Source organism: Podarcis tiliguerta (genome assembly GCF_965153285.1).
Source record: "Podarcis tiliguerta genome assembly, chromosome: 18".
NCBI lineage: Eukaryota > Metazoa > Chordata > Lepidosauria > Squamata > Lacertidae > Podarcis > Podarcis tiliguerta.
In genome coordinates, this window is record NC_139551.1 from 10857870 (window position 1) to 10880000 (window position 22131).

At 51.1% G+C, this 22131-nt stretch overlaps 1 protein-coding gene across 1 annotated transcript in view; it reads left to right on the forward strand.

Moving 5' to 3' along the window:
* Positions 1-22131, forward strand: part of WDR18 (WD repeat domain 18) — a 42061-nt gene that overhangs the window by 13469 nt on the left and 6461 nt on the right. The window contains exons 3-8 of the mRNA XM_083421743.1: positions 1017-1150; positions 5744-5885; positions 8017-8160; positions 8748-8812; positions 9177-9301; positions 17136-17302. Coding sequence (XP_083277869.1) covers positions 1017-1150; positions 5744-5885; positions 8017-8160; positions 8748-8812; positions 9177-9301; positions 17136-17302 — 777 coding nt within the window. The remainder of the gene's footprint in view (positions 1-1016; positions 1151-5743; positions 5886-8016; positions 8161-8747; positions 8813-9176; positions 9302-17135; positions 17303-22131) is intronic.

Genomic DNA, 22131 nt, shown 5'->3' on the forward strand with positions numbered 1-22131 from the left:
GCCTTCAGCCAGCCTGCCCAAGATGGATCCCATCCTTCTCTCCCTTTCTTCTTCCCAGCACACCTTGCTTAAAACGCCTCTCTTTTCCTGCCACTTCACACCCAGTTACCCTGCAGCCTTCCAAACCCCAAGTCTCTGTCCACATCTCAGGGCAAGGAGGGAGGACAGTTATCCTCAATGGCCCTCTATTGTTCCCACGTGGCCCTAGCTTGGCCAGGTCCTTTTGCGTAGGCTAGTCCAGGAATTCCTCTGCAGCTTGTATTTCTCCCTCCACATCCCAAATAATAAAAATCCTACCATTTATTAATTTCTAGGGTTTAGGGGAAGGACTTTAAGTCAGCAGAGGTGTGACTGCTTTGCATGCAGAAGGTCCCAGGGTCTTTCTCTGCTCGGCTGTGAAAGACCCCTGAGTCTGAAACCTTGGAGAACCGCTGCCAGCCAGTACTGACAGTACCAGCTAGGTGGACCAGCAGCTGATTCTCTAAAAAGCCCGTTTCCTGCGTTCCTATGAAATGAGCCTTTGCACGGACCAGAGTCTCGCTTTCTTTTTAGAGGAAGGGGCATAGCTCAGCGCCAGAGTACCTGCTCTTCCCATTCAGAAGGTCCCAGGCTTAATCCTCGATGCTGGAATATCGTCCACCTGCAACCCTGGAGAGGCATTTTGATTCACTGTAGATCAGGATTTTCCAAACTCTGGTCTCCAGCTGTTTTTGGACTACAACTCCCATCATCCTGAGCTAGCAGGACCAGTGGTGAGGGATGATGGAAATTATAGTCAAAAAAACAGCTGGAAACCCAGCTTTGGGAAACTGCTAGTCCTGAGCTTGCAGGTGGTTTTGTTAGGGAAATATTGGGGTACAATATCTATCTGGTGTCAGAAGTGGGTATTAGGTGTTGAACTCTGATATTTCATTTATAGTCTCCCTTGGTAAATCAGGTCCAGGGTGTCATTCGATTCCTGATTTTCTCTTCTCTTCCCCACCCCCCAATACGTTGGGGTCGCTTCCCTGCCCCAGGTGTCTAGCGGGAACCTGCTTGCCATTCTGAACCGGCACTACCAGGATCTTTCCTGCGTGGCCTTCACAGACGACAGCAGCCACTTCCTCTCCGGAGCGAAGGACAGCCTTGTGATAGTGTGGAACCTGTACAGGTAAGAGGAGGGTGACTGAGATGATATTGAATCTGGAAGCAAAGCCTGATGAGGAACTGTAGAAGGAGCTTGGTATGTTTAGCCTGAGAAGGAGGGGAGTGAGAGACCATAGAATGGTGGAGTTGGAAGGAACCCTGAGGGTCATCTAGTCCAACCCCCTGCAGTGCAGGAATCTCAGCTCAAACATCCATGACAGATGGCCCTCCAACCTTTGCTTTAAAACCTCCAAGGAAGGAGAGTCCACAACCTCCCGAGGGAGACCGTTCCACTGTTGAACAGCTCTTAGTGTCAGAAAGTTCTTCCTGATGTTGAGTCAGAATCTCCTTTCTTGTAACCTGAAGCCATGGGTTCGAGTCCTACCTTCCAGAGCAGGAGAAAACAAGCTTGTGTCCTCTTCCACGGGACAGCCTTTGAATAGAATAGAATAGAATAGAATAGAATAGATTCTTTATTGTCATTACACAAGTGCAACATTGCACAAGTGCAACGAAATTGGATGCCATCCCTTAAAAACAACAAAAGCAAAACAACAACAACAACCAAACAAACCACATTCCAGCCACACCCACACCAACACCCATCAAACTCCCAGGTCACACTATCGAGTTACAGCATTCAAAAAGGCCACAGCTCTTGGATAGAAACTGTTTTTCAGTCTATTTGTCCTTGACTTGATGTTTCTATATCTCCTGCCAGAAGGCAGTAGTGCAAACAGACTGTGTCCCGGGTGAGATGAATCCTGCAGGATGTTGTTTGCTTTCCTAAGACAACGGGAACCGTACAGTTCTTCCAAAGATGGGAGAGGATGACCAATAATCCTTTGGGCTGTGGTTATGACCTTCTGGAGCACCTTCCTCTCCCTAGCTGTACAACTGGAGAACCAAGCACAAATACAGTATGTAAGAATGCTCTCTATGGAGCCTCGGTAGAAGGACACCAGCAGTCTCTCACTCAGATTGTTCTTCTTCAAAAGTCTGAGGAAATAAATTCTCTGCTGGGCCTTCTTCACCAGAGCAGTGGTATTTGCGCTCCAAGTCATGCCCTGATCGATAGTTACTCCCAAAAACCTGAATTCCGCCACCCTCTCCACCCGTTCCCCGTTGATATACAAGGGCTGAATGTCCGCCTTTTTTTTCCTGTAATCCACCACCAATTCCTTGGTCTTAGCCGTATTAAGAGCCAGATTGTTCTCTCCACACCAAACACAGAGCCGCTCCACCTCGTCCCGATAGGCGGACTCATCCCCTCCTGAAATGAGCCCTACCACCGTAGTGTCATCAGCAAACTTGATGATTTTGTTGCTGGAATAGATGGCTGTACAGTCATACGTGTAGAGAGCATAGAGCAGGGGACTCAACACACAACCCTGTGGTGAGCCGGTGTTAAGGCTAAGGGCTGTGGACATATGTGACCCTACTCTAACCCTCTGAGAACGTTCTGACAAAAAATCCAAAACCCAGAGACAGGTGGAGTTGGAGAGTCCAATCGCCTCTAGCTTGGACACCAGTCTATGGGGGAGGATAGTGTTAAAAGCAGAGCTAAAATCCACAAACAGCAGCCTCACATAACTCCCCGGCTGCTCCAGATGGGACAGAGCAGCATGGAGAGTGGTGGTGATAGCGTCTTCTGTGGATCTATTTGCCTTGTATGCAAACTGGTGGTTGTCAAAAGTTGATGGAAGACAGGAAATAATGTGACGGCGCACCAGTTTCTCAAAACACTTCATGATGATTGGAGTCAGTGCAACTGGTCTGTAGTCATTCAAACTACTGATTGTGGATTTTTTAGGCAGAGGGACAATAGTTGACGACTTCAGGCAGGGTGGGACAATAGACTGGTATAAGGACTTATTGAAGATCTTAGTAAAGACCCTCGCCAGCTGATCCGCACAGCCCTTCAACACCTTTCCAGTGATGCCATCAGGTCCAGCCGCCTTCCTCGGATTCGCCATCCTCAATACCTGTCTCACCTCATGCTCCTCTACCGTGAATGAGGGGCCCCCATGGGCTGGTGGCTGTAATACCGGCGTCTCAGGTGGCTCCCTCTCGAAGCGAGCAAAGAAGAGGTTAAGCTCCTCCGCCAGCAAAGGGTCACCGTCGACAGCACCAAAGTTAGGTTTGTAGTTGGTAATATGCTGAATCCCCTGCCACATCTGTCTTGTGTTGTTGCTCCTTAAATTATCCTCAATCCTCAGCCTATAATCCAATTTTGCCCGTCGAATCCCCCTCTTCAAGTTTGCTCTTGCCACACTGTAAAGCTGCACCTCGCCCGACCTAAAAGCCCTGTTCCTTTCCCGCAACAGGCACTGGACCTCTCTATTCATCCAGGGTTTCTGATTGGGGTAAAACCGGATGGATTTATTTACTGTGACAGTGTCTGTGCAGTGATTGATATAGCACAGAACTGCCGCCGTGTGTTCCTCCAGGTCTGTATGATCGAAAATATCCCAATTGGTTCTCTCAAAACAGTCCTGCAGCTGGTGAATAGCACCTTCAGGCCAGATTTTAACAGATTTTAATATTGTGGGAGCCCGTTTCCTAAGTGGGATATATGCTGGTACCAGGAACAGAGACATATGGTCGGACTGGCCCAAGTGTGGCAGCTGTACAGCCCTATAGCCGTGATTTACATTCGAATAAACTTTATCCAGTGTCTTGTCCCCTCTTGTGGGACATTTCACATTTCATACCTTCCAGAGCAGGAGAAAACAAGCTTGTGTCCTCTTCCACGGGACAGCCTTTGCTTGAGATATTGGAAGGCGGCCCTCCCGTCTGCTCTCAGCCCCCTCTTTTCCAGGCTCAGCACTCCCAGCTCCTTCAACCGTTCCTCCTAAGGCTGTGGGGGTCTGATACAATCTTCCAACTCTATGATTCTATGATCCATCTAGCTCAGTGTTGCATACACAAACTGGCAGCAGCTTTCCTTCTCCTTTTATATCCCTTCTAACCTAGAGGTTGGACTAGTTGACCCTTGGGCTCCCCCCCAGCTCCGCGATCAGGCGATTCTAAGAGGCAAAAGTCTTTGACGACCTTGCTTGTTCCGTTTGCAGAGGTTTCCTATTCTGCAACCTTTTGGCTCACTCGTGTCTGTCTCTGGCTGAGTCTCTTTTTAAAACGAAGGCTCGTTTTCCAAAGCTTCCCACCACGGCTGGCTTTGACGCAGCCCCAGAGGCGCAGGTCTTGCAGAGTCACGGCAGGCAGTTTCTGGGGCAGGGTTGTGGGATGGTGGCGGTCGAGCCCATCACACAGACCAGTGGTTGATCAGAAGGAGGCGAGGGTGGAACAGCAACTCATGCAGGGACCCTGTGGGCAGCCTCCTCCTCCTGAAACAATTTAGGTTTTGTAGCACAGGAGCTGCCAGGATGCCAAGCCTTCTTCTGTTTGCCTCCCATTGCAAGCAGGCACTCATTTCCTGTTAACCAGGCTGCTTTGGGCCCCCTTTGACAGAAATAATGGCACGATGGAAGCCTCTGCCTCGCCTCCCCCCCCCCCTAAACTTTGCACGCTGTGCCAGTGTTATTTGCTGGCTCCCTCCCCACCGAAGCAGCAGTTGGCATGGAGATGCCAGCACGTCCCTGACCCCCTGGGCCAGCAGAGCTTTTGACAGGCGGCATCTCTTCCTTAATTGCTTTGGCCATTGAGGCCGCGAGGACAGCCAGCCGGAGGGGAGGCTCCCATGGTTGGATCCTGCAGCCGCTGTTCCCAGCCTCCTTTGCTCTCCACTGTTTGTCGACCGCCATCCAGTGGCAGAGGGTGTTCTGAGGACAGCAATCTCCCCCCCCCCATCTCACAGCCCTTAACCTCTTCAGTTTCAGGAGCTACAAAACGTCATCATGTTGGGGAAAGGGCCGGTCTTCCAGTTGTCTTCCAGGCAGTTCTCTGGGGTCCAGAGACAAAAGTGGGTGGGACAGCAGAGAAAAGAAATAAAAAGTGGATGTGAATGAAAAAGAAAAAAGGAAAAATATATATTACCATAACATAATATATATATATTCTTATTATCCTAATGCATGCTTAATTGTCAATAACCTAATAGATTTTGTGCAAGCTCCTTCCAAATATCATTGTATTTATGCAGAGAAAGTCTGCGTCTATAAGCTGTTCCTATGTTGTCAGGCCATTGATTAAGGGGAATCGTACCTCCATTCTTCCAGGTCATCAATATCAATCCCTTGGCCAACATTAGGGCGCATAGAATCCGTTTTCACTGTCCTGTTTTCAGTTTCCATACAACGGGTTCAAGAGCATATTCACCTCTGAAAATCTTCAGGTTTTCCGTAGTGCATTGTTTATATAGTCCAGCACTTTCTCCCAAAACTGACATAGCAGAAGCATTGTCCGTATTACATCTCCAACAAAGAGGTATATTAGATATACAAACGTCAGGGAGTCCAGACTATAAGAAAATCAACATTGTCTCCCGTGAAAAGCTTGAGGAGAGCCAACTCCAGGCATGCCATTGCTTTTATTTGGGCAAATGCATCCGGAACTGAGCCACGTTCCCTCACACCCGCCATGCGCGTTTCCTGGGACCCCCGCTTTCTTTGCCCTGCTTGCTGTGTGCTGAGGCCTCTTCCTTCCCCCCTTTCCCCAGCGTGCTGCAGGCTGAGAACGCCCAGAGCCCTGAGCCCCGCCATGTGTGGTCGAGACACAGTCTTCCCATTACGGACCTCTGCTGCGGCATGGGCGGCCCCATGGCCCGTGCCGCCACAGCCTCCCTAGATCAGACGGCCAAGGTAAGGGCGGCCAGGGGAGCAGAGTGCCGCTCCTCAGGTAACAGGGGCTGGCTGCACGGGGAGGAGTGGTGGGAGGTGCCAGCCAGGGAACCCCCAAGGGAAATCCTGGAGGAGGGAAGCTCAGGGGTCGGTGGTGGGACATCGAGGAGGAGGAAGATTAGGAGGTGGTGTTGGATACTGAAAAGGCAAGAGGGTTTAGTGAGCAGGAGGAGGCTGTGACAGGGAGCAGTTCAGACTCCCGGCTGAAGCAGAGGAGGGGAGTCAAGAGGCTGCAGAAGAACCAGGGGGTCTCCCTCTCTGGCTGCAATAAGCTCCCCTTCCCCCTGGCCTCCAAGAACACGCAGAATAACAAGGAAGGCAAAACAGAGGCCAGAGGTGTGCAGACACAGCTTGAAACTGCTTGGGAAACATCTGGGAGAGGAGGAGACTTAAGGTGGAAGGCAGGGACCTTCAGTCGTGGCAACGGCTCCAGAGGGGCAAGACCACCTGGGAAGGGTTGCTAAGTTGTGTGCCATTTCCTTGAATAAAGAGTTAACTTCACTGACCACGGAGCCCTGCGCCTTTCATGCTGACCTGCATCTGACTCCAGCCCTGACAGCAGGGCAGAAACGTCGCAAGGAAGCCCTGCGGCAGCTGGATCAAGCCCCTCTAGTCCAGCCTCTTTCCCCCACAGTGGCCAGCCAGATGGCCCAATGGGAAGCCCCAGTGTTAGGTGCGTTTTGTGACTTGCATGGGTCCAATTGCGTCTGTCTCTGGCTGGCCCCTCTGGCTTTCTCCAGCAGGTCAGCAGAAAAGCTTATTTATTGCATTTATCTCCTGCTTTTTTATCCAAGGAGTCCATTGTTCACCACCACCCCTTCTCAGTTAACCCCTGCAACAACCCTGTGAGGTAGGTTCAGAGGCTGTGACTGACTCACAAAGTCATCCAGGGAGCTCCAGGACTGAGCGCGGATTTGAACCCTGATCTCCCAGGTCCTGGTCCGACACTCTTAATCACTACTCCCCACACTGACTCTCTAAACTCCCACCTCCATAATGATTCAGGGCAGGCTGTGGGGTAGGTGGTTCTCAGGCTGTGGAGTGCTGTACACAGCCTCTCTCTCACACACACACACACACACACACAAACATGCACACGGCTACATTTTGTACAGATGCAAACAGGAGCAGCAAGAAAATTAGTATGGAGCGCTTGGTATTCCATTTTCAGGGAGTTTTTTCTATAAAGATTTGTGTGTGCACGTGTGTGTGTATATGTCTTCGAAGCTTAGGGCTTCCTCCAAGACTGCTGACACCTCCCTCTTGTGCGTTTTGCTTGCATCAGCTATAATAATTCATTTACCGGCGACATCATTCTTTGCTACACATCTCTTGCGGCCTGAACATTATTCAGCCAAGTCAGCCCAAAAGTTCACGGCGACGGCCGTCAGTGGCCCTGTGACAGCCACTGCCTCTCAGCCTCGCTGGTTCGTTGTGGGGATTATATGGGGAACGGGAGAGCCAGGCACGGTGCCACCTTGGCATCCTTGGAGAGAGAGGAGGGATAGAATTGCAGCAAATAAATAACAGGTTCCTTTAAAATTAAACATACTGGGGAGCACGGGCAGGAGGGGTTTGACCCCTTCAGCTTCCCTTCCTGCCTGACACCTGCCCCTCCTTCTCAGAAAGATGGGAGTTGGAGCCCAGCAACTTTGGCGGGGGCCACAGATCTTCTCCATCCCTGATCTGAGGAGAGGCGTTCCCCTCTCTCAGGAGGCAATGCCTCTTCGAGATAGAGGCTTCCCGCCATCTGTCATAGGGTCAGGAAGAATGGGACAACAAATGTTATCCCGTCCCCTGGTTTTATCTCATGTTCAATTGCAAGAGTTTGCCCATCCATTCCCAAGCCCCTCTGCCGTGTTCCACTGCCGTTCTGTCTTGAGCTGCGGGGATTCCTGGCCCACCTTTGTACACCCTTGGCTGATTGGTCCTAAATAAATCCATAGAATTGTAGAGTTGGAAGGGGCCAACCCCCTGCAACGCAGGAGTCTTTTGCCCAACGTGGGGCTCGAACCCACGACACTGAGATTAAGGGGTCTCGTTGCTGTAGCAGTTGAGCTATCTGTATGCTTCCTCTTCTCCTCTCTTCCAGCTTTGGGAGATCTCCTCTGGCGACCTCCTCCTCTCCGTCGTCTTCGACGTGGGCATCCTGTCGGTGACCCTCGACCTCACAGAGTACCACATGTTCTGTGGTGGCATGGACGGCTCCATCTTCCAGGTCGACCTCTGCGCCTGGGTAGGTCCAATTCCACACATGGCATTTTATGCATTGTGACTTTGCAGTTATTTTTATTGATCGTAGTTTAGTAATTACCGTATTTTTTGCTCTATAAGACTCACTTTTTCCCTCCTCAAAAGTAAGGGGAAATGTGTGTGCGTCTTATGGAGCGAATGCAGGCTGCACAGCTATCACAGAAGCCAGAACAGGAAGAGGGATTGCTGCTTTCACTGCACAGCGACCCCGCTTGCTGTTCTGGCTTCTGAGATTCAGAATATTTTTTTTTCTTGTTTTCCTCCTCTGAAAACTAGGTGCGTCTTGTGGTCTGGTGCATCTTATAGAGCGAAAAATACGGTATTTATTGTAACTGTTAAGAGCAAATTTCTGTTTAATAATTATATGCTGATGTCTTGAGTGTTAATGTTATTGTGCACTATTTTTTTTATTCTAATACATTACTGAGAGGGGCCGGAACTGAGTTCCTGGCTGTGTGAACCAGCAGCCCCACCCAAGTACCTAAGGCAGCTTCCTGGTTCCCACCTACGCACTTTTCCCGGCAATGCTTCAAAATATAGTTTGTAACTTCCCCCTCCTCTTTCTCTCAGCCCGTGCAAAGGGAGAGGGGCTTCCAGACAGAAAGGGAGTCTGCCAAGATCTTCAAAGGACATCGGTGAGTGCTGCGGCAAAGGTGGGGTAGAGCAACAAAGGGACATTTTTTTTTACCTACATGCGGTGATTTTTGGTTTGATTGGATTACCCTCTGGGTCCCTTCCAAATCCACAATTATTTCATTTGATCGGATGGGCGGAATTCCAGCCAGGCCACAGCACTCAGGAGAAGGTGCACAAAACACACAGGTCTGAGGGCTGCCCATCCCACCATAAACCTTAGATTCTAAGGGGCTTTGGCGGGGAGGGGTCAGACATTTGGGTTGCGGGCGCACCCTGCATCATGCTCAGCCCCTTTCTCTATCAACTGGGATGACTTCAGTTACGCTCAGGACACAATCTGGAGCCCCCTTGTCTCCCCTCCAGGAACCAGGTGACGTGTCTCTCCGTCTCCACCGACGGAAGCCTGCTCCTGTCCGGCTCGCATGATGAAACCGTCCGGCTGTGGGACATTCAGAGCAAGCAGTGTCTGCGCACGGTGAATTACAAAGGTACGCAAGTGCTGTGGGCCTATGTGCACCTCTGCAAAGGGTTGCAGCGCAGCCCCTGCCTTGCATGCAGAAGGTCCCAGGTTTGAACACCCTTCTGCATCTCTTGAGCAGAACTCCCACCTGGGGCCCCGGATAGACCTTGCTCCCAAGTAGCACAGGCAGCCCTGAGCTAAGTGGACCAAGGTGAGTCTCTGTGTGAGGCAGGTTCCCTACAGTCCGTTCGTTCATTTGTTTTTTAAAATTTTATTTTTTAAAATTATATTTTTTAAGTTTCAATATCTTCAACATATACAATCAAAACACAGTTTCGTCTTTTCTCGACTTCCCGCCCCATTTTCCACGGAGTTGTTGCATCTCCCCCTCTCCTGCTCCTTCTCTTGTGCCTATCGAATCACAACCACAATATTATAGTCCAAATCCTTCTGTTGCTCATAGCTCAAATCCTGCTCACAAGTTCATGCTATAATATTTCTTTAAATATCCAAAAAAGGCATCCATTCTTCCATAAAACACACACCATTAGAGTCTCTTAATTTTCCTGTTAGTTTTGCCAGTTCTGCATGTTTGTTTTGCAGGTTTATCAAACTCTCTTTGGCGAAAAGCTACCAGTGCAGTACGTAAGATCAGATGAAATGCAGAAAAGGCAGGGAATTGCAAGCTCAGTTAAGCAAAGCACAATAGCTTGCTTCCAGCTCAAGTTTTACCCAGAGTAAAAAAGGTAAAGGGACCCCTGACCATTAGGTCCAGTCATGGCCGACTCTGGGGTTGCGGTGCTCATCTCACTTTACTGGCTGAGGGAGCCGGCATACAGCTTCCGGGTCATGTGGCCAGCATGACTAAGCTGCTTCTGGCGAAACCAGAGCAGCGCACGGAAATGCCGTTTACCTTCCCGCCGGAATGGTACCTATTTATCTACTTGCACTTTGACGTGCTTTCGAACTGCTAGGTTGGCAGGAGCTGGGACTGAGCAGCGGGAGCTCACCCTGTCGCGGGGATTCGAACCGCCAACCTTCTGATCAGCAAGCACAAGAGGCTCAGTGGTTTAGACCACAGCTCCACCCACGTCCCCTTCTGCTATCTAGCTGAATGTTAAGATGCTCTGATTTCAGCTGGTAACCGTGATTCCAGAGGGCTGCAGCGGCCACACTAAAAACTCAAGTTTCTTTCCCCAGCCCTGCCTGGAGATGCTGGGGGTAAAAGTGAGCCGCCCTGCTAGTCCTCATGCTCTCAAGCAAATAGCTGAAATAGGATTGGAGGACTTTGCCTTATGCCAAATCTGACATGTGGTCCATCTAGCAGAGTCTCTCCTGGAGTTTCAGGATCAGAGTCCCTTTCCTGGGAGGTGGCCTTCCCAGCTCAGATACCCAAAATATTTTGTTTACACCACGCTGCTGAACTTTCTACTCCAGAGCAGAGATTTTAGGCATTCTCAGCAAACTGTTTTGGGTTCCTTTCCTCTGGAATTCTTCTCCATGAACAGGAAAAGTGGTGTCCGTGTTGATATCCGAGCCACCATTTCCTCATATTGAGTCATCTTTACGTAATCTTCATTTTAGCTATCTCTCTTTGTCTAGGGGCAAAACTCTTCTCTTCCCCACCCCCAAAAACACAACACAATTTGCAAAATCCTCTTAGCCCTGGCTGGTTGTGTGCGTGTGCTTGGCATGTGCCCTGCTTTGTTTTGAAGCGATGCTCAAAGCCTTGTGCTGGCAAAGAGAAAAGGAGCCATAAAGCCTGCATGGCTGAATCTTAAAAACCTCACGATCTGACTTGAGGATCGTAAATTTCTCAATGTGCTGAGCTGCGCTTGGTGCCTGCGCCCTCTTCCCCCTAATCCTGGGTAGAAAAAAGTGCCAGGATATAACAATGCAGCTGGCAAGGGGAGTGTTGGTTCGGCGTCGGCCAATGGGGAGGCAGCCCTTGTCCACCCACTCCTTCCTGGAGAGGAGAGGCAAATTATTTTCGCACAAGTTTTATTAGGAAAGGGGATTGGGAGATAAAACTGCCGGGTTTTGCAAGAAATACCTTTTGTGGTGCAGAAACATTTGGAAAACTGGCGTGGGTGGTTAGGATTCCAGGCACCGGCCGATGCCCATGCGTCAGCCAGTGTGGGCAGGTGGTGTGGTGGTAATAATAATAATAATAATAATAATAATAATAATAATAATAATAATAATAATTTGTTATTTATACCCTGCCCATCTGGCTGGGTTTCCCCAGCCACTCTGTGTCCTGACCATAGCTGTCAACGTTTCCCTTTTTTAAAGAGAAATTCCCTTATTCCGAATAGGATTCCTCGCAAGAAAAGGGAAAAGTGGACAGCTATGATCCTGACAACAGGGCTGCTCCTCCACGCTGTGGCTGCCTGTCCGCTTGACCCTCTAAGCAAGTGTTGTGTGCCAGTGGGTGCCCTCAGGGTCCCAGTTATGGAATCATAGAGCTGGAAGGAACATAAGAACGTCACAGGATCAGCCCAGTGGCACATGGAGTCCTGCACCCCTTCGCCACAGGATTCACGACTAAAGAATACCTGGCAGGGGACCGTCCAACCTATTTAAAAACCTCTGAGGAAGGAGAGCCAAACACCTTCCGAGGAGACCGTTCCGCTGTTGAACAGCTCGAAAACCGGAACACTCACTTAATGCTATCCCTCGGCCTTATCTTCTCCAGGCTGAACATGCCTGATGCCCCTGAAAACTCCTTACTCTGCCACTCCCTGGGCACAGCAGCAGTGCAGTGGACTGGAGCTCAGAGACCTGCTACTGATTGTGCCTGGCATGATGCAGCTGGGTGCTACCCAGGGTCATAGCTCTGTGGCAGAGCCTCTGCTGAGCATGCAGAAGGTCCCAGGTCCAGTTTGCAGGCAGGACTGGTAGCATCCTCTGCCTGAACCCCTGGAGAGCCACTGCTATCCAGTCTGTGTGTAGACCGATTAAGGGTCTGGAAACTAAGCCTTAGGAGGAGCGCTTGAAGGAGCTGAGAGGATACAGTGGTACCTCGGGTTAAGTACTTAATTCGTTCTGGAGGTCCGTTCTTAACCTGAAACTGTTCTTAACCTGAAGCACCACTTTAGCTAATGGGGCCTCCTGCTGCTGCCGCGCCGCCGGAGCACAATTTTGTGTTCTCATCCTGAAGCAAAGTTCTTAACCCGAGGTACTATTTCTGGGTTAGCGGAGTCTGTAACGTGAAGTGTATTTAACCTGAAGTGTATGTCATCATGTTCAAATAAAGGGCTGTCCCATGGAAGAGGGAACAAGCTGGTTTTCTCCCGCTCCGGAGGGTAGGACTCGAACCAAAGGCTTCAAGTTACAAGAAAGGAGATTCTGTCTAAGCATCAGGAAAAACTTTATGACAGTAAGAGCTGCTTGACAGTCTCCCTCGGAAGGTGGTGGAGTCTCCTTCCTGGGCGGTTTTTAAGCAGAGTTTGGATAGCCATCTGTCATGGATCCCTGGCCTGAAATTCCTGCATTGCAGGGGGTTGGACTAGATGACACTCGGGGTCCCTTCCAACTCTACAGTTCTATGAACACTGAGGTTGAATAGGCCCAACGGCCTGGCTCTGCATAAGGCAGCCTTCTCCGTTGACATTCAACCAGCTCATTATTCAGAAACATGAGGACTAGAATCTTACTTTTAGCGGAAGGGCCCTAGCCCAGCTCTGCATGCACGAGGTCCCAGGTCCAGCCTCCAGGTAGGACAGGGAATGTCCCCAAACTAGTTTTGAACTGCTCTCCCCTTCGCAACAGGGCAAAGAGCCCTTTTCTCCCTGTCCTTTATATAACGGCGTTGTTCGTCCCTCCCTCCTCCCCTCCAGATGTCTAATTACTTTTCTCCCTTCTCCGAAAAGAATCCTGTCCAGACGCCGGCAACTCTCTCTGCTGTTATCGGTGCCCCGGGGGAGGCATTAACATCCTTTATCTCGGCTGCGCAGAACACTTGATAAGGCGCTGCTGCTGGCAGCTCAGTTCCCGACACGTCTCTCTTTTCTTCTAAACCCTCCCCTTTCAACATCGGCCTCGGAGCTTCCCTCCTCCCCACCCGCTAAACCCTGAGCCAGGGTGCCTGCTCTGCTTCCCAGCGCCGCCTGCCTCTCTTCGCATCTGCTCCATCCCTTCAAAACTGATCTCTTTTCAGGGCGCAGAAGCCAGTAAATCCTCTGTGCGGTGCAAGCGGCGAGACAGCCCTAATAACGAGGCTTTGGAGCGCCGCTCAAACTCGGGTAATTTAATAACATTCCGTGTCCGGCACTTCCACTGAGCTCCGGGGCGGCGGGAGGAGAGAGGCCATCCTTCGTTTTGTAACGAGATGCAGCTGGTTTTAAGCACTCGCCAGCTTTAGGAGCAGCACTTGGGTCAATAATGGCTGAGCCGGGAGCTGTGCCACGAGAAATGAGCAAGTGAAATAGCGAAAGTCTCCCGTGAGTGTGCCTGCCGCTTCTCTGCATGAGTCTCTGCTCCAGCCTCACCTTGGCAGGACCCAGTTAATCCCGCCACATAATGGCACGGGTTGCTGCAGGATTCTTTGGTCACGCGAACGTAGTAGTAGTAGTAGTAAAAGCAGGGGGCTCCTGTTGGCCCTCTGCATGAGTTGTTGCCCTGGGTTTGCTGCCTTGGGAGTGCAGTAGTGATTTGCACAGAGAACATGGGCAGACGAGTGAACCCACACTCTGTTTCCTGTGCAAGGTGCCGTTCCACTCCCTAGGACGCAAGCCCAAGGCAGTGACTCATGCAGAGATTCCACAGGAGTGCCAGAAGCGGACTGGGTGAAATATGATTTTCACAACAACCCGTCCTCTCCCCGCAGAGAGAGATTTCCCATCAGCACATGCCTTGTTTCAGATCAGACCCTTCGGCCATCCAGACCACAACCTCCTGAGGGATTCCGTTCCACTGTCGAACAGCTCTTACTATCAGAAAGTTCTTCCTGGTGTTTAGTTGGAATCTCCTTTCTTGTAACTTGAAGCCATGGGTTCGAGTCCTGCCCTCCAGAGCAGGAGTAAACAAGCTTCCTCCATCTTCCATGTGACAGCCCTTGAGATATTTGAAGATGCTTCTCCTGTCTTCTCTCAGTCTCCTCTTCTCCAGACGAACCATACCTAACTCCTTCAACTGTTCTTCATAAGGCTTGGTTTCCAGACTCTTCATCATCTTGGTCTCCCTCCTCTTCCCACCTTCCAGCTTGTCAACATCCTTCTTTAATTGTGGTGCCCAGAATCAGACACAGTACTCCAGGTGTGGTCTGACCAAGGCAGAAAAGAGTGGGACCATAACTTCCCTTGATGAAGACCTTCTGGCTTCATTTGATTTCTACAAGCTATAATGTTATGACAGCAGGAGGAAAGCTGCTCTCTGCTTTGTCCAAGAAATGCGTGATTCGATGCCTTAGTGGTTAAGAGCGGTGGACTCCTAATTTGGGGAACCGGGTTCGCGTCTCCGCTCCTCCACCTGCAGCTGCTGGGTGACCTTGGGCCAGTCACACTTCTCTGAAGTCTCTCAGCCCCACTCACCTCACAGAGTGTTTGTTGTGGGGGAGGAAGGGAAAGGAGAATGTTAGCCGCTTTGAGACTCCTTTGGGTAGTGATAAAGCGGGATATCAAATCCAAACTCTTCTTCTTCTTCTCCATCAGTACCAGTGGGCCGCAGGCCAGTCCGAGGCAGAACTTACTATCTTTCTGACACTCAGTTGGGGGAGCCAGTGTGGTTAGAGCATCAGGACTAAGACCTGGGAGAAAGGCCCCCACTGAGCCATGAAGCTTGCTTGGGTGGCCTTGAAAGCTAGCCTCTCTCAGGCCAACCTCCCTCACAGGGCTGTTGCAAGGATAAAATGGGGAGGAGGAGAACCACGCACAGCTCCTTGGAGAAAGGTAGGGCAGAAATGCAATCAATAAATAGAACCAGAGGCTCATCTGAGCTCTTAAAAAGTTATTTATGGACGAATCCTCTTTGACCTGCCTCCCTGCCACTGGGAAATGGATGGCTGTGGCACCCTGTTCTGCCCCAGCGCCTTGCAGATGGGGGTGGGGTGGCGGGGGGCAGACTTAACCAAAAGCTCCTGAGAGCTCTGGTTGCGGGCCCTGCGGAGGTCTGAGTTTGCATGCAAACTCTAAAGGCAGAACCAGGTTTGGGGGGGGGGGTGGATGCAGAGAAAGCTCACAGGGACACGGCTGGAAATAGATCTGAAGAGTCAAAAGACCAGCCTTGAGCCTTTGGCAGCTGGAAGCAAGGGATTCGAATTTTGTTATTCCGGCTGCTGTTTCCAATGGGTGTTGCTCTCAGATGGGTTGGGAAGGGGGAAGGACTTGCTGGATGCAGTGTGTGTGTGTGTGTATACACTGAGTAACGCCTGGCTTGGTGAGCCATGAGCTGAGGACCCTGCCTGACCCCCCCAGCAGGCCATTCCTGGCCCTGTCCTCTTGCTTCCGAAGTCTTCTTCCTCCACTTAGTTTGCCAGGGCGATGGATGCAACAATTTGTGAGTGCAGAGGGGTGAGCTGAGGTTGTGGCAGGGAGGCGTCGGCAGCCCGTGTGGGTAAATGCGGTAATTAAAGCGCTCATTAACTCCGCTGAGTGGATGTGTGCGATAGATCATTACCGCGAGACAACTTGCGAGCGCACCGGGGCCCGGGTGATGGATGGCTCGCTCGGCAGAGGACGGAGAGGCCGCGGTGCTTGGGGCTGCGCCTGGTCGCCCCCGGGGAGGTCTCCAAACAGTTCCCTCCGGTCGCCTCCAGATGCCTTCCTAGCTAATTGGAGGAGAAGCTTGGAGAGGTGGCGGGGGAGCCGACAGCAAACACACACATGCCTTGGATTCGGTAGAGCAGAACCGCCCAAAGATGGTGGAGAGGAGATGTGATTCCTCGGAGGTTTTTAAGCAGAGGTTGGATGGCCATCCCTCATGGATGCTTCAGCTGTGATGCTTGCACTGCAAGGGGGTGGACTAGAGGACCCCCAGGGGTCCCGTCCATTATTCCGCCCAGGCAGGGCTTGGAAAATACACCCTGCCTGAAGCCCTCGAGAGCTTCCGCCAGCCAGTGTAGACCAGTGGTTCCCAAAGAGAATAGTACTGCCCCCTGGGTGGGGCGAATACCTAAGTGGGGGTTGTTAGGGGGCAGCAGGAGGCCCCTGTAAATGACAGTCAGGCTCTGGAAAGCTGGCATCTCCCTGGATCAAGTTTGTCGGCTTTGCTGAATTAATTGAACAGTTTTTAATTGGGCTTTGAGTGAACGGGCAATTAATTGCCGCTGTTTTGAATTTTATCGTGTCATCATCTCCCTTAGTGCGCCGTGTAAGCTGCTGCTCTGAATAATGCTTTTTGTGGTGCAGAGTAGTGAGCACACGGGGCAAGTTGATGAACCAAGCTGGAAAAGGTTTGGGAACCACTGTTGCAGACAATCTTGGGTGAAATGAACCCAAAGTCTGGCTTCGTCTAAGGCAGTCTTCCTGCGCCTCTGTCGAATTACCCCTTTAAATCACTATGAGGACTGGAAACCTTACTGAGCTGTGGGACTTGTCGCCTAAATAGAAGGGCGCATGCTCTGTGTGCAGAAAGGCTGGGACTGGCTCCCCATCCGAAAGCCCAAAGAGCTGCTAGCAGTCACAGTCCTGAGATGGATGGCTTGGTGTCCTGACTCAGTATAAGGCTGCTTTTGACTTGTCAAGAACCATGAAGACCAGCCTCTTGCTTCATTTTCAGGGGAGGGTCCACAAGCTCCGTGCTCGAGAGGCCTCTTCCAAACTCTCCAATTTCTATAATTCTGCAGTTAGCCCCTCGTGCTTCTCAGCCCTGCCATAAGCATACCTTGCCGCTAAACCTCTCCCTCCCATTTGCTCCTGCAGGTCCCGTCACCAACGCCTTCATCACCCTGGCTCCAGCCAACATGCTAAACCCGGAGAGCAAGCCCCGCGTCCCCCTGCCCAAGTTCAGCCGCCACCTCTACACCATGGAGAACGCGGGGAGCCCTGCCAGCGAGGGGATGATGCTGTGCCTGGGAATGCATCAGAAGGTAGGGGGGGGTCTTTGGCTGCTTCCCCAGCAAACATGGACCAAGTGACCACCAAGCTAGAAACCCCCCTTCGCTCTTGAGGATGGTCTCACTAAGCCTCAATAGATTTGAGGCTATTTCTGGGGGGTTTGATCCTCAGTTGGAAAGGCACAGTTGCAGAATCGTAGAGTTGGAAGGGACCCAAAGGGTCGTCTAGTCCAATCCTCTGCGATGCACGGGTCAAAGTTAAGAATAAGGCCTTTTGGCTGCCCAGAATAGAGAGCGGGACGTGTCTGAACTAGAAGAATGTACGAAGGGGGAAAAATGAAATGAAAAGAAGATTCATTGCTCTTCCACTCTCACAGCTCAATCTTCAGAGATGGCGATTGCCCATGATTCTTGGCTAGAGATGCTCGCGGGAGATCTTGCAGGAACTCAGACAGTCCTGGGAGATCTCGCAAGCCCATGCCAGAACTGGCACGTGGAGGGGGCCTTGTCCCCCACCCCCAGCAAGGCAGGGGGCTTAAAAGGACTTCTGTCTTGCTTGCATCTAATAATAGTAGTAATAGTAATAATAGTAGTAGTAGTAATAATAATATGCAGCCCATCTGGCTGGGTTGCCCCAGCCACTCTCAGTGGCTTCCAACACATATAAAAACATAAAAAACTTCCACATATAGGGTTGCCTTCAGATGTCTTCTAAAAGTTGTATACAGTGGTACCTTGGGTTACAGACGCTTCAGGTTACAGACGCTTCAGGTTACAGACTCCGCTAACCCAGAAATAGTACCTCGGGTTAAGAACTTTGCTTCAGGATGAGAGGCCCCATTAGCTAAAGTGGTACCTCAGGTTAAGAACAGTTTCAGGTTAAGAACGGACCTCCAGAACGAATGAAGTTCTTAACCCGAGGTACCACTATAGTTATTTGTCTCCTTGACAGCTGCTGGGAGGTCGTTCCACAGGGAGGGCGCCACCACTGAGAAGGCCCTCTGCCTGGTTCCCTCTCACCTCCCTTCTCGCAGTAAGGGAACCACCCTCAGAGCTGGACCTCTGTGTCTGGGCTGAACGATGGGGGTCTACAGGGCTGAGTTTGTCTTTCTCTTGCAGTTTGTAATTGCTTTCTCTGATTACACAGCAGACCAAATTAAGACATGTTTTATAGCAGGAGAGGGGGAGAGAGAAGGGACGGAAGTGGGCGAAGGGAACACACCTCTGAGCTCTGCATGCCTGTGTACCAAGCCTCCCTCCCCTTCCGATGCAAGCAGGAGCAGGTGGCTGTTCCCTGCTGGAAGAGGCGATGCAGATCTGAGAGAGGCAGGGCTGAATGTTCTGGTACAATTATCCCTCAGGGAAAGGAACAGGTTGGCAGGAGAGAGAGAGAGGGAGTGTATTATAATCCTGTTGTTGGGCACTGAGGCAGTAATAGGCTGGAACGTCTCCATCCCACCTTGGCATCTCGAGGGACGAGGTCGGCCATAACGCATAAATTAACTTCCAGTGTTGGGGAGGCCAGGAAGATCCCGGCCAGCTCAGCCTCCTGTCCCCACAGGGGCCAAACACTTGCGCCAAAGGGAAGCCCCCCAGCAAGATCCGAGTGCATGAGGCCTCTTCCTTCCTGTCGTTTCCAGCACCTGAGATTCAGAAGCATTGGTGCCTCTGACCGTGGAGGCTGAGCATAACCATCCCGGCTCGTACCCCTTAATAGCCCATTCCTCCACCATGCATTTGTCCAATTCACTTTTAAGCCATCTGGGTTGCTGGCCATCACCACTTCCTGTGGGAAAGAGTTCCGCAGTTTAACAAAGGATCTGCCTTGAATCTTCCAACCGGGCCTTCCTTGTGTCAGCAGCTTAGATCTGAAGTGCCTCAAGGACTGCCCGATTACTTCTGCCCTGCCTTGATCAAAGAGACCTTCTGGCGTGGCACTCTTGTTGCTGTCAGGCAGCTGGTCTCCTTCCCTCTTTGAGACTTGGGTTTCACAAGAGCTGGGCCTCTGCTCCGATCCAGGAGGTTCTCCTTTCTGCCTGGGACCCTTCTCTTGGGTTCATGCAGGTGGCTTTGAGTGGAGACCAGGTGACTTCAGGGACACTAGAGGTGGACAGGGGACGGGGAGACGGTCCCTCTACCCGCTGGCGAGCTTTCCGGGGACACCTGGCTGCCTGACTGCAGGGAAACGGGAGGTGGCTTTGCTCTCATGTCCCCCACAACGTCATAAAATCTCAGCCTCCCCACTCAAACCCGCCAACACCCCTTTGCCAGGAATGCATTTCGTTTTCCCAGCAAGGGGTTGCGTCCGATGCCCTCTCGCAGCCGCTCCAAGGAGAGGGAGAAGGAGGGAAGCCGGCGTTTCATCCGCCTTGCCTGTTAACCATCGCTCACTGCGGAGGCATTTTCTCCTCTCCTGCCTGTCTCCTCTCCCCCCAAAACACAAAGGGTGCTTTGAAGTGTTATCTCTCCTGCCTGTCATTTTCCCCTCTCCACCCGCGAGACTGATGGGGCCGTCTTCTTTGATGGATTAGCTCCTTGCAAAGGGAGGCCTCGTGCCCGCTCCTCTCCCCTGGCACCACACGGCTTGTCCTTTTCTTCTTCTGAGTTTCCTTGAGCTGCGGCGGGCAAAGTGTCCGGCCGCCCACCCCAAGGCTCTCGCCAGGTATCTCATCTAGCGTTCTTGTAACAGGTTCCCAGGAGCGTCCGCTGTCAGCCCTGCTCCTTTCCTCTGCAACGTTGACAGCGGCCCCAAACCTCCAAGGTGCGATGTCTCTTGTTCACACAGCAAGAGGAAAGATGTTTCCGAACCAAGAAAGGGGGTTGTTCAGGTTGGATTGGTTTGGGAAACTTCAGCTCCCCCTCATCTTGGGGAGTCTGGCAGAATCCTGACAGCAGAACAAGATTCTAGCCCTCATGACTGCTTGGGGGAGGGTGGGAGACTGAAAACTTGTGAGAACATATAAGAAGAGTCCTGCAGGGTCAGGTCAGTCAGGGCTCATCTAGTCCAGCTTCCTGTTTCTCACAGTGGCCAACCAGCAGTGTTTGAAATTAGTCTGGCTCCAGGTGCGTTTTGCACCTAGCTATCGGCCACTTGCAACCAAGTGAAAATTCCTGGGTGCCAGGATGTCGTCTGAACATCACCATCTGGAGGTGCAGGCCTGGGCATCCTTGGACCTCAACTGTTTTCACACACTAATACGCCATCCTGTAGAATTCCGTCCGTTGTATTTTATCTGCACAATCAGGATGAATTTCAGCAGCCAAAATGCTTTTTCAGTGCAGCCTGAGCAAGAGCATTGAGCAACGTTACAGTGAATTGTTGTCACTTGTCTTCGCTTCCCCCACTGCCCTGCTGAGAGCTGTGAATGCCTACGTTATGAATGGTCTGTGTCACTAGGAAGAAAAAGAGGTCGGAATGGCTGATATATATATGTGGACTGCCCCTGCATCAAGTGACTTTTCTTCTTTACGTTCTCAGAGCTCTTAACCCAGCCAGGGGCGTAGGAAGGGGTGTGTGGTGGGGGCGGTATGATCCCAGAGGAGGTGACAAGATCCCCCCGGGGCAGATCGCGCCGCTGCGGCGCAATCGGCCCCCCACCAGAAGGATCACGCCTCCCCCGGGTTCACAACATGTTCGCCGCTCCGGGTGCCGGAATGGCTAGCTCTACCACTGAACCCAAGGTTGTCCCCTGAACTAGCCAGATGTTTAACTGAGAATCAATCAGAGTCCGTCCCTCATTTGGAAAATAAGACTTAAGAACCGCCTTGCCCCCAAATGGCATCTAGACATTCTGTTTTGGCAACTGCAACCTTGGTTTAAGGAGTCGTTTAGTGCCTGGCTTGTGTGTCTCGAGTTTCTAACACTGCAGACCGTATCCTCCTTCTGGGAAGAGGACCTGAGTGTGATAGTGGAGGGAGAACATAGCCATTGTAGCTAGCAGGATTAATTTTGGTCAGTTCTCTTTTCAGAGCCATCTGCAAGAACCCATGAAGGGGCCAAAGGAGAGGAGCCCTTAATTCCAGCATCCTTTTCTCACAGCGGCCAACCAGGTGCTTATGGGAAACCAGAAAGCAGGACACAGGCTGCTGGAGTCCAGAAGCATCGCTGCTTCTGCTCCTGGGGCTAACTGCTTCTGATGCAGCATTTTTTGAGCCGCTGGTTGCATTCTGAAAAGCCATCGGCATCAGTTGTGCAGAACCATTTCGCTTGTCGCTCCTGAATTGAGGGTTCTTTCGCTCGTTTTTGAGGCTGTGCTTTTGTCCCCAGTTTGTTTTAAAACATAGCTGCTTTTTTTTTAATACCACCCTCTGACGGAAACATTTTCCAGGGCGGTTTTACCACAGACCGTAAAACAGCAATAAAAAAAAGCAGCACAGTTCAATAAAAAGCAGAACCCAGCGTTGACAGAAAATAAATAAATCAGAGGTTGGAAACCTGGGAAAATGAGAAACGTATCTGCTTGGCATCAGAAAGACACGAAGGCAGGGAAGTTTTAAACGGATGATGTTTTATTGTGTTTTTAATATTTTGTCGAGAGCCGCTCAGAGTGGTTGGGGCAACCCAGCCAGATGGGTGGGGTATAATTAATGAAATTACTATTACCATTTGGTGTCAGACCAGGCGAGAGAGAGAGAGAGAGAGAGATCATGTCCCCCACAAGTAGGGGGAACAGCTGAAAAGACCCACGTTAGCCACCCACCTCGTCCAAGGCAGCCTGGGCAGGTGGACTTAAGAAAGGGCTCCACATTCTGTGGATTCCATTTGTATTTTTTTGAAGCGCCTATCTTGTTGCAGTATGGAAAGCTTTAATGAAAATCTCAAGACAACATGGGCAGGTGTCTGGGGCAAGTGGGGAGTGACT